The sequence below is a fragment of the Pelodiscus sinensis genome, chromosome 32 (assembly GCF_049634645.1).
Source record: "Pelodiscus sinensis isolate JC-2024 chromosome 32, ASM4963464v1, whole genome shotgun sequence".
NCBI lineage: Eukaryota > Metazoa > Chordata > Testudines > Trionychidae > Pelodiscus > Pelodiscus sinensis.
The window spans coordinates 11,446,797-11,458,678 of record NC_134742.1 but is presented as its reverse complement, the minus strand read 5'-3'; the positions used below and the strand labels follow the sequence as shown (position 1 = coordinate 11,458,678).

Genomic DNA, 11,882 nt, shown 5'->3' with positions numbered 1-11,882 from the left:
CACCACCCCGACAGCTACCGCTCAGTGGGACACCAGTTTGGCATGGGGAGGTCTTGATAGAGGTAAGGCACATCAGGAAAGGGCAGGGGGAATGCAGGGTGGAGTGGGAGTGTCTCCTGGCCTCACTCAGCCCTGCTCCTGGGCTATGGCTACACTCGCGGCTTCTTGTGCGAGTAATATGCAAATGAGGCTAAGCATGGAATATTGCCGAGCCTCATTTGCATACCTAATGAGCCACCATTTTTTTCAGAAGAGGCTCTTGCGCAAGGAGGAGCATCTACACGGCCCGTTCTTGTGCAAGAAAAACCCTCTTGTGCAATGCTGTTACACCTATTACTTTTCAGGAAGAACGGCGTGGCGCAAGAGGGTTTTTCTTGCGCAAGAAGGGGCAGTGTAGATGCTCCTTCTTGCGCAAGAGCCTCTGCTGAAAAAAAATGGTGGCTCATTAGGTATGCAAATGAGGCTCGGCAATATTCCACGCTTAGCCTCATTTGCATATTACTCGCACACGAAGCCGCAAGTGTAGACATAGCCCTGGGGTCTTGGGGGGGGGGGGGAAGATGGCAGGCACCTCCCAAAGGTTCAGGCACCCCCTCTAATTCTGTGTTTTTATGTCTCCTTCTGTTGGTGGTGACAGCCATCAACTCAGAGCTGCTGCACAGGATCATCCGCCTGGGAGACCTGGACACCATCGTAGCTGGCTTTCTGCCTTTGGATTCCTGAGCTCTGGAGGAGCCATCAAAGGGACATATCCCTGAAGTAGGAGCTGCGCTCACGGGCCCTGGCATAACCCCGCCGCAATTCTTTCACCTTCTTCCTCACTTGATCCAAGGTGCAGGGGTGGTGGCGTCTCTTAGCCAGACCGTTGGCAATATGGCCATAAATGTCCGCATTCCTACAGCGTGACTGGAGAGACTGCAGAGACTCCTCCTGAGACCACAGCTCTAAAAGTGTCAGGACCTCAACCCCTGACCAGGCTGGAGCCTGGCATTTTGTGCCCATGGGTAGGTCCTGGGATGCCTCCCTAGAATAGCCATGGAAGGGGGAGGGAGGTCTCAGGGACCTTTTGGTTGTGTCATGGCTCCTTGTTTGTGTGGCAGGGAGAGCCACACAGGCTGTGTCTACACTGGCATGAATTTCCGGAACTGCTTAAAACGGAATACTATTCCGTTTTCAGTTTTTCCGGAAAAGGAGCGTCTACATTGGCAGACTGCTTTTCCGGAAAAGCCCTTTTTCCGGAAAAGTGTCTGTGGCCAATATAGACGCGCTTTTCCGGAAAAGAGCCCTGATCGTCATTTTCGCGATCGGGGCTTTTTTCCGGAAAAGACTACTGGGCTGTCTACACTGGCCCTTTTCCGGAACAGTGTTCTGGAATAAGGACTTATGCCTGAGTGGGAGCAGAATAGTTTTTCCGGAATAGCGGCTGATTTTGTACAGTAGAGCATCGTTGCTTTTCCGGAAATTCAAGGGCCAGTGTAGACAGCTCGCAGCTTATTCCGGAAAAGCGGCGGATTTTCCGGAATAAGTGGCCCAGTGTAGACACAGCCTTAGGGTTCTGTTGTGAGGCTGGCTTCCTGCCACAAGGCTTGTCCTGGGTGCCTGTAACTTTAAGACATGGGCTAGAGACAAGAACTACAGAGCTGCGATAAGTGTAGACGGAGTGGCCACCAGGGTTTTTCCTGGAGGCCTCCTCCCCCCCCCCCCCCGAAAAAACTGCCTCCCCCGTGTATTTTTCGAAATAGTTATTTAAAAAAACACATTCTTCCTCATAAAAGCAGGTTTACTGCTGTTGAAAAAACCCACTGCATTCTTTCGATTTAATTTCCAAAGAACGTGACAGCAGTCTAGACGCAGGTGGAGGTACAGGCCACTTTTTTCGGAAAGAACTCTGTAGTCTAGACATAGCCTGGGAGCCCAGCTACCTGCAGCACCTGGCATGTAAAGGAAATCTGAAAGAAGGCATCACTACCCTCTGAGGTGGTTAGGACAAGAAGCACAATGATGGCAGAAGAGCCTGTGAGCTGAGAACTCAAGGGATGGGGGGCAGGGTCAATTCCGAAGCCTGAAATAGACTTTTTGGGCAAGTCCTTGATCCTCTATAAGCCTCATGTTCCTTTCTGTAAAACAGAGCTGAGCCTACATCTGCCTATTCTGTGCAGCTTGCAAGAGGTATCAGGCAGGACACTTTCTCGCTGTGTCTGTGCAGCGCCTGGCACAACGGGGCCCTGATCTCAGCTGGAGCAGGGACGGTCCTTTGCTCTGTTAGTGCAGCGCCCGGCACAACGGGCCCTGAACTCGGGTAGGGCAGCTGACCAACCCTGCATTCCTAGCACTGGGTAAGTAACTACAGTGAGTCACTCCTGGAATAGTCCAGTTTATTTCTCATTGAAAGCTTGGACAGGTCTGGGCCACTGCGGAGCTATCCCTGCGGGGGTCAGGCCAAAGGCTCAAGCTCCCTCAGGAGTGACCTACCCCCACACCAAGCCCCAGCACACTCCATCCAGTCCTGCCCTGGGCCTTCAAGCGGGGCCAGTCTCCTCCTTCAGATAGTTCTTGTAAATCTTGCGGATCCTGGCGATGTCCTTTTCGGGTGGCTGCTGCCATTCGTACCAGGAGTACCAGGGTGCCTGGCTCTGCAGGCTGGGGGCGGGGGGCGTCTTGGCCACAGCCTGGTGCTGGTTGCTGTAGTCCTCATCCTGCAGTGTCACCCAGGGGATGCGGAAGCTCAGGAGCCCTTTGGGGGGGAGAAAAGGCTGTTAGCAAGACAGGACAATCTCCATCTACAACCCTCCACCACACATACAGCTGGGCTCTCCTCCAGCTCCACCAGTGCCCCTCAATCCTGTGAAAGTAGAAAGAATTATACTGTAAGAGAAAGATGAATTGTGCTGTAATAACTGAATAAGTTGAAGGAATTCTGTTTGTCTTTTAAGAGGAAGAAGAAAAGTATGTTAATGTTGATTGTAGGTATGCAGATCAAGGTGCTAGCCAGATGGGCCTGAGTTTAACAGGAAAAGGAACATTAGGTGTTAGGCAGAAAGCAATTCCAGATAATCAGGGAGATATAGACAGGAGATTGCTGTGTGCTTGATATTGAAATGAAGATACTTAACCACACTGATAATGTGAAGTTTTGCCCCTCTTTTGATCCTGTTAACTTGGCCTTTTGACTGTATAAATCAAGGGGTCTGAACCTTGTATGGTGCTCTCATTTTTCTGGATGCATTTTAGCAGAGCTTTGCTGAAATAAACAGAGCGGTCTGACAAATCTGTGAGTCCTGTCTGACTTTGACAATCCCAAACCACAGCCCCTCCTAGCCCAGCTCTGGGCTCCCCACAGCTCTGCCAGTGCCCCTCACTCCTGACCAGCAATCCTCTGCTATTCCAATTCTGTGTCAGCCAGCTCCCTACTCACCATGGTCACGAGCTTTGTCAATCGCCTGGGTCAAGCGTTTATACTGCTTCATGCAGACACCTGCAGAGGAAAAAGAGGGGATTGAGGGGCACGTCTCAGAGCAGAAAGAGACTGGGGAGTTTGAGGAGCCAACTGAGCCAGAAGCTTTCCTGCTACGTAGCAGCTGTCTCACTTTGAGGCTGGGCTGGGCAGGGCGTCCCCACCTCCCTGGGGGCCAGGCTGAAAGGGGCAAGGCTGCCCCACAGGGGATGGGAAATGTCTCTTCTTATTCACTTTCATCCCCCTCCCTTTTACCCCATGAACTCCCCTTTGCCTCTTGGACTCGTCTGCCCCACCTCTGTACTGCCCCTGCCCTCACACTGTACTCCCACCACCCCAGAACTAGTCAGATAGCTCCCCACCCATCCCTTGCTCTAGCCAGAGGAGCGGGTCCCTGGGGCGGACTCTAAACCCCCAGGGGAGGAAAAGCAACGTACCTGTATGTGTGGGGTGGAAGGTGACGCCTGTGTGGGAGCAGATGAACTGTTCCAGGAGCTTCACGTTCTGTAGGGCGAAAGAGGGGAAGATGAAGCTATGAGCAGCAGGTGCCAGGGCCGGGTGGGAAAGTAGCTGGCTAGGGAGGACACCAAGCCACTGGGGGACACTAGATTCCCCAAAAAGTTGAGGGAAGGTACCATATGGGCAGGACAGGGGGAGATCACAGAGCCGTGAGGGAGGTGTGACAGGGATCATACAGGCAGAGCAGGGGCACGGGGAAGGAACCACACAAGCAGGGCAAGCCTTATTGAAGGGCATTACGGAGCAGGGGGTACCGGGTTGTGGAGCTAGTCAAGGGAGCCCAGACCACACGCGTTGTCTCTCTAGGTCAAGGGGTGGAGGTCACAGGCCCGGCCGCGGACTGGGGCAGAAGGACTCCTGAACTGGGCTTGGCTCCTTACCCTGTAGTCCAAGTGAAGTTTCTGGTCTCGGCAAACGGGACAGGGATTCCCCGCAATCTTCTTTCCTCTCTGGCCAAACAAATGAGACAGTCAGAGCTGTGCCGCCTCTCCGCCCACTACAGCCACAAAGCAATGCCCATGATGGGCCAGACCTCTGGGCCCATCTCGCCCAGTATCCCGTCACTGGTAGCAGGCAGCAACAGGAGAAGGTGCAAGCGACCCCGGGGGTCAGATCTGGAACAGAACTGTGTGTAGCGGGGGGCTGTCTCCTCTGTAACTCCGGATCCCCCTGCGCTGTGATGTGAGATTCTCACTGACTCTCCCAAACGCATATTAACCCAGACACGCAGGCTCAGGCTCCCAGGGAGAGACACAAAGGCAGGGAGGTGGAGACCAACACCAAGTTTCGGGTGAAGGGGCAGTGGCAGGCTGGGGCTGGAACCATGAGGGAGACAGATTGAGGTTGCTGGGGCTGAGGGCTAGGGGTGACGGACCCCTAACTCTAGGGGTCTGAAACACCCTGGCCCCGAGTCCTGTAAACACACCAAGTCTATACTGTGCTGTATCCTGGAGGACCAATACATTTTGCTATTCTACTGCTGGCAGAATCTGTTCTTGCTGCTACAGGGGTGCAGGATCAGGGGAACCCCGACTGCGCTGTCCCAGAACTGTCTCCACACAACAGCCTTCCTGATCTTCCTCATGCCCTGCAGCATCTCTCCTCTGCCATTATACTAATCCCTAGCTCCTCCTCAGGGCTCTATATCAGGAGATCACAAAACACTTTGCCAAGGAGGATGCTGTTTTTAGCCCGATGTTACGCATGGGACAGCTGACGGAGAAAAGGGCAGGGACCTGTCCGAAGTCACCCAGCGGAGGAGAGCACAGCAGCCTCTTCAGTGGCCAGCTATCTTCAGCACCTAGCACTAGAGTCCAATCCAGCCTGCCCCACTGTGTTCCCTTTGCGATGCCTGCTATGGATGATTCAGACGTCCATGGACTAGCTGCCCATGGATCTAAGTTCTCTGCGTCCCACTGGATGTTTTGTTTTCCTGTTTGGCATCACCCGCCAATTTCCCTTCCTGTGCCTCTCGCCAAATCATCCCTTTGGCCCTGCTATGGATCTCACCAAGGCTAGTCACCAGGGCCGGCCTGAGCCATTTTGGTGCCCCAGGCGCACAGCACATGTGCTGCCCGGCCATGGCCGCTAGTATGCAGCCCGGGGCCCGCCCCCGGGGTGCATGGCGCATGCGCTGCCCAGCCCGGCCTGGCCACCACTGGTAGCGCGCAGCCCGGGCCGGGCCGCACCTGGCTGTGCAGGGCCCCGCAGCCGTGGGGGTTAGGGCGCTGTGGGAGCAGGGCGCACGGCACCTGATGGCAGCTATAAGGGACGCTGTGCACCCCTTACAGCTGCCATCAGGTGCCCCCATAAGCTGGCACCCTGGACAGCTGCCCAGCTTGCCCACTGCTTAGTCTGGCCTTGCTAGCCACACTAGGGGGCTTTGCCCTCCTGTCCAACTTCTAGACACCCCCCCCAGTCACTAGAGACTCTACTCCCGTGCCAGATCCCAGGAGTCCTGGCTCCTGCCCCCCCCCCCTCTAACTACTAGACTTTAGTCCCCTCCCAGAGCAGGGGATAGCAGTCCTGGTTCCCGTCTCCTCTTCCCCCAACTCCAAAATACTACACCAAGAACATCTCTCTCTGTGGTCAGCTCTCCGACCAGCCTACGGCTCATGCCAGACTCATAGGGTGGAATCTGGGAGTTCACTGGCTTCTTCCTCTGTCTCCCGGAGCTGGGGCAGCTGAATCTCAAGGACAGGCGTGCCAGTCATTGGCCCCAAGCCGGCAGCATAGGCCAAGGGTTTGCACTCACTATGCAGGTCTTGCGGGTCTTCTGTGGGGGGATGGCTCCCTTGTGGTTGCGCCGATAGCCGAACCAGACGGGCTTCTCGCCGTATCTCTCGATGTACTCTAGGGGGGCGGGGGGAAGAGTTAGCCATTCCCAAGAGGGGGAGGTGTCTCACCAAGGGTCTTACAGAACTAAGGAGGTGCAACCTCTATCCCATTAGACCGCCCTGTACATGTGGGGAAACAGAGGAAGGAGTATGGCCAATGATCATACTGTGAGTCTGGTCAACAGACAGAAGCAGAACCCAGGAGTCCTGACCAAATTCTAACATATTAGATGCCCCTCTCCTTCCAGGGCAGGGGATAGAATCCCAGATCTGCCTCCCACCCCACTTTAGCCCCTAGACCCGTGGTGTCCAACACACTAGCCACATGTGGCTATTTGGCCAGTTGAGTGTGGCTAGTTTACTATAGCAGTAGCCACTGCTTCAGAACTGATTGTACACCATGGCCCTAGAATAGCGTTTCTCAACCAGTGGTATGAGTACCTTTAGGGGTACTAAACGGAAGTCTGGGGGGAGGGGGGGGGGGTTCGTCAACAACTGAAATTTGGAGAAAACTAAATTTTTGTTTTAAGTTTTACAGTACTTTATTATTTTTGTACTTTTTACACCCAAAAATTTCATCACCCGCCTGGCTACAATTAAGCTGTTTAAACAAACGTGTTGCAATGGTAGAAAAAATTTTGTCCGCCTGAAAACTATAGGTACTAGAGGTACTTTTTTTTTTTTAATGGGTACTTGATTAAAAAAAGATTTGAGAACAACTTATACCTCCAGATCAGCGGCACAGCCATGGGTACACGCATGGCCCCACAGTATGCTAACATCTTTATGGCTGACCTAGAACAACGTTTCCTCAACTCCCGTCCCCTTTCACCCCTCCTCTACCTACGGTACATCGATGACATCTTTATGATCTGGACGCATGGCCAAGAAACACTGGAGATATTCCACAGAGATTTCAACAACCTACACTCCACCATCAACCTTAGCCTGGACCATTCTACACGAGAGATCCACTTCCTGGACACCACTGTACAAATCAACAATGGAAAATTAGACACCACTCTCTACAGAAAACCCACCGACTCATACAGTTACCTACATGCATCCAGCTCCCATCCAGAACACACCACACGATCCATCGTCTATAGCCAAGCCCTTCGATACAACCGCATCTGCTCTAATCCCACTGACAGAGACCAGAAGCTTCAGGATCTCTACCAAGCATTTATAAATCTCAACTACCCACCCAGAGAAATAAAAAAGCAAATTGAAAGAGCCAGACGAATACCTAGAAACCATCTACTTCAAGACCGACCCAAGAAAACCAACAATAGAACACCACTTGTCATCACCTACAACCCCCAACTTAACCCTGTCCAACACATTATCAATAAACTTCAGCCTATATTGGAACAGGATACCATACTCAAAGAGGCTCTGGGAGACAGACCCATACTCTCCTATAGACAACCACCTAACCTCAAGATGATTCTTACCAACCACCACTGGACATACCACACTAATACCAACCCTGGTACCTTCCCTTGCAACAAACCCCGTTGCCAGCTTTGTCCACATATTCATTCTGCTGATACCATTATTGGACCTAACCAAGTGAGTTATAAGATCAAGAACACATATTCCTGCGCATCCAGAAATATAATCTATGCTATCATGTGCCGAAAGTGTCCGTCTGCTATGTACATTGGACAAACATCTCAGACACTTCGCCAAAGGATTAATGCCCACAAAACAGATATCAGACAAGATCACAAAGAGAAAACAGTTTCTTGCCATTTTAACCAGAAAGGACATTCTCTCAATGACTTAACCACCTGCATTCTGCTACAAAGACCTTTTACATCTGCACTTGAAAGGGAATCCCCTGAACTGTCATTCATGTTAAAATTCGACACTTTCCAACAAGGACTTAAACATTTGAACTATCTCACCCATTACCAAGATAGTTTCCCCAATTATCACCTGTAATACCATTAACTCACAAACATCCCACTCTCCCTACCTCTAATAGCATCAATTCACAGACACTTACCTTCCTTCCTTCCCCGCCCCCTGCATCCCCCTCCTGTTCTGCAATGTGATTTGTCCTTTTCATATTTGTTCATTTTTTTTAATTGTATCCTTTGGTATCTATGGTTGTGACTACTTTCTTCCACTATTTGATCTGAGGAAGTGGGTCTGGCCCACGAAAGCTCATCATCTAATAAACCATCTTGTTAGTCTTTAAAGTGCTACATTGTCCTGCATTTTGCTTCAGCTACCCCAGACTAACACGGCTACATTTCTATCACTGCCCTAGAGCACTTCCAAAGCCCTTCACAAGGATGCCCCCGTGCCAGCCTGTGAAGCAGCAGGTTCCAAAACCCAGCATCCACCTCTTCACAATTCTTGGCTGGATACCTTCTGTCTCCAGATACTCCCAGGGTTTCTCCTTAAAGCGTGATTCGGTGTCAAAGGCAACTGGCTCTGCCGGCGTGGCTGGGTCTGCCTCTGTGCTGAACACCCGGAGCAGCGGGTGCTGGAGCCGCAGGAGAGAGGCAGCAGGAGCAGTCTAAGAAAGGCCGAGTCAAGAAAGAAGAGGGGGGAAAAAAAAATCAGATAATCCCAGTGAGTGGCTGTCCCCACCGTTTCTAAAATATTAGATAAGGATCAATGAAATGCAGCCACCTCTGGAGCTGGGGCAGCTAGAGAACAGCTGCATGGAAGAAATCACTCATCCATCATTGAAATGCAACCACAGCTGGGGAACAGCCAAACAGCAACACTACATGGTGGACAGTACAATCACTCACTCATCTCAGAAACAAAAGACAGGACTATGTAGCACTTTAAAGACTAACAAGATGGTTTATCAGGTGATGAGCTTTCTTGGGCCAGACCCACTTCCTCAGAAGGTTTGATCTGAGGAAGTGGGTCTGGCCCACAAAAGCTCATCACCTATTAAACCATCTTGTTAGTCTTTAAAGTTCTACATAGTCCTGTCTTTTGTTTCAGCTACACCAGACTAACACGGCTACATTTCTATCATCACAGAAATGCAGCCACCTCTGGGGTGAGCCAGCAGAGCAGCAGCTGCCCAGAGACACCCCATAAAGAACACTTCACCAATGCTGAGATGCAGTTACTGCAAATTGCACTGCTTGAACTTTGTCCCAGTGCTCTTGGGACAGTGGTCTTGGTTGAACTCTTTTTCTCTGCTGTGCAGTGTGGTTCATCACTGCACTTCACCCAGAGAAGGCTGCATTTCAATGGAACCCACTGCCACTCTCTGATGAAACAGCAGAGCGAGCAAGTGTGAAAGATTTTATCCTTGAGGGAAAAAGGGGTTGGAGAGCCCTAGCATGCTCTTTTTAGAAAGTGGCTTTAACAATATTTTTTTCATGTAATTTCCGAGTTTCTTCTGAGAAGAAAAAAAAAAAGCCAGAGTTAAAACAAGCAGATGTGCTGTCTGCAGCTGTCCAGTCCAGAATTGCAAGACACCGCAGGAAGGTGCAGCAGGCTAGTGCCTCAGAGGTAAAAAGTCTGCAGGCTCCCAAAGCAGAGAGCTGAGTTCCCACCTGACACAGTGATACTACACAAGAGAATACCACCACGCCAGGGGAATGTAATATTTGGAGCCCCACAAATCTGTGGATATCTGCGGGTATCCAAATCTGCAGGTATCGGTGACTCATTTTTGTGGATACATATGGGGATACAGGGTTCTATTCATATCCCACTGCCATCTCAATTTAGCTAGTTGGCAGGTTAGCTCAGCATGGGACAACCACATTGTGTTATGCTGAAGTAGCAGCGGGATTCACGGGCCTACCGCCGATATCATTGCAGAGTGACTCGTGTCACATCGCCCATGCGGCCTAATTGGCCTTCGTGGAGTCGCAGCAGGACAAGGACACGTCATTTCGTGTTCCCCTATGCCACACAGCACAAGAGGAGCACAGCAGCCATGTCACACTGCCGCCTCATGGTGAGATGACACAGCACAGCAGCAGGACCAGACCGAACCATTCCGGCACCCAGGCAGACAGTTTAATTGTGCCCTGGGTTGGGGGAGGGCGCATGCGTGGCCCCGCCCCCGCCCGGCATGTAGGGGAGGGCGTGCGGAGTTGGCGGCGGCAGGACGCACGTGCCCGGCCCACCACAGCTTCCGCCACTGGCGCGCAGTTCAGGGCTGCACGGGGCGGTCCGAGTTTGGCTCTGCAGGGCCCCGCAGCCGTGGGGGAAAGGGCGCTGCTGGCTGGTGCTGCGGGGGTTAACATGGCCCCCATCTCGGGTGGCCGCTGGGAGCTGCTGCAGCCCGTTACACGCCCCTTCCAGCTACCATCAGGCGCCTCCCATAGGTTGGCGCTCCGGACAGCTGCCTGGCTAGCCTATGCCTTAATCCGGTCCTGCACAGCATCCAGACTGTCACACTACCACCCCTGTGGTGTGATCATTTCACAGCACAGTAGTCATGATGTCACATTGCCGCCCTGTAAGGTGACCTCACAATATGGAGCCACAATGTCACATTGCCACCCCATGATGTGACCTCACAATATGGTAGCCACGATGTCACATTGGCACCCCATGATGGGACCTCACAATATGGTAGCCATGATGTCACATTGGCACCCCATGATGTGACCTCACAATATGGAGCCACGATGTCACATTGGCACCCCACGATGTGACCTCACAATATGGAGCCACGATGTCACATTGGCACCCCACGATGTGACCTCACAATATGGAGCCACGATGTCACATTGGCACCCCACGATGTGACCTCACAATATGGAGCCACGATGTCACATTGGCACCCCATGATGTGACCTCACAATATGGTAGCCACGATGTCACATTGGCACCCCACGATGTGACCTCACAATATGGAGCCACGATGTCACATTGGCACCCCATGATGTGACCTCACAATATGGAGCCACGATGTCACATTGGCACCCCACGATGTGACCTCACAATATGGTAGCCACGATGTCACATTGGCACCCCATGATGTGACCTCACAATATGGAGCCATGATGTCACATTGCCACTTTAGGGCCATGATACCAGCTGGCCCCTTGGGACGATGACGTCAAGGCAGGTGAGGCTGGTGACTAGCAACGCTGACGTCACACTGCATCCCGGTAGCGCCATGAGTTGACCTCACAGAAGGCATTTCCTGTACACGATGACGTCACCACGGGCCAGGCGGTGACATCACAGCAAGTGGCCCCCGCCGGCCCCCGTAGCCCCGCTCCTCACCTGAGCCCAGAAGAGCCTCCTGAGCGGAGCCAGCCAAGGCAGGTTGCCCGCGGCCGTTCGCAGCAGCACGAGGCCCCTGGACGCCGCCATCTTGTGGTACGGTTACGTCTGCGCATGCGCGGTGACTCGACAAACGAGCGTGGCCTTGGCGGCCGCCATCTTTTACCACGTCACCACCGCTGTCAACGGTCTCGGCTTCGCCTTTTTTTTTTTTTTTTCTCCGAAGCCGTCTGGATAACTCGATCCCTCCGGGGTGCGTCGGACAGAAAACGAAGCCGGAAAAATTAGGAGTTGTAGGTTGAAAAGGGCGGGGTGGTGGTGGTGATCCATGCGCACGCGCT

The 11,882-nt window shown here is 52.5% G+C and overlaps 1 protein-coding gene across 1 annotated transcript; it reads right to left on the bottom strand.

Annotated features, from left to right (window-relative positions):
* Positions 1-2,358: 2,358 nt before the first annotated feature.
* On the bottom strand, positions 2,359-11,814 carry MRPS18B (mitochondrial ribosomal protein S18B). The gene is made up of 7 exons (XM_075913805.1): positions 11,542-11,814; positions 8,692-8,842; positions 6,228-6,325; positions 4,354-4,422; positions 3,892-3,958; positions 3,416-3,475; positions 2,359-2,734 (listed from the first exon to the last, which is right to left on the bottom strand). Exons 1-7 carry the CDS (start codon positions 11,629-11,631, stop codon positions 2,520-2,522), a joined length of 750 nt encoding a protein of 249 aa, XP_075769920.1. The 5' UTR covers positions 11,632-11,814; the 3' UTR covers positions 2,359-2,519.
* Between the last annotated feature and the right edge of the window lie 68 nt (positions 11,815-11,882).

Coding starts and splice junctions, on each gene's coding strand:
- MRPS18B (XM_075913805.1), bottom strand. CDS start 11,631: ATGGCGGCGTCCAGGGGCCTCGTGCTGCTGCGAACGGCCGCGGGCAAC. Junction 8,843..11,541: donor GGAGGCTCTTCTGGGCTCAG/GTGAGGAGCGGG, acceptor GGCCTTTCTTAG/ACTGCTCCTGCTGCCTCTCT. Junction 4,423..6,227: donor AGACCCGCAAGACCTGCATA/GTGAGTGCAAAC, acceptor TTGTTTGGCCAG/AGAGGAAAGAAGATTGCGGG.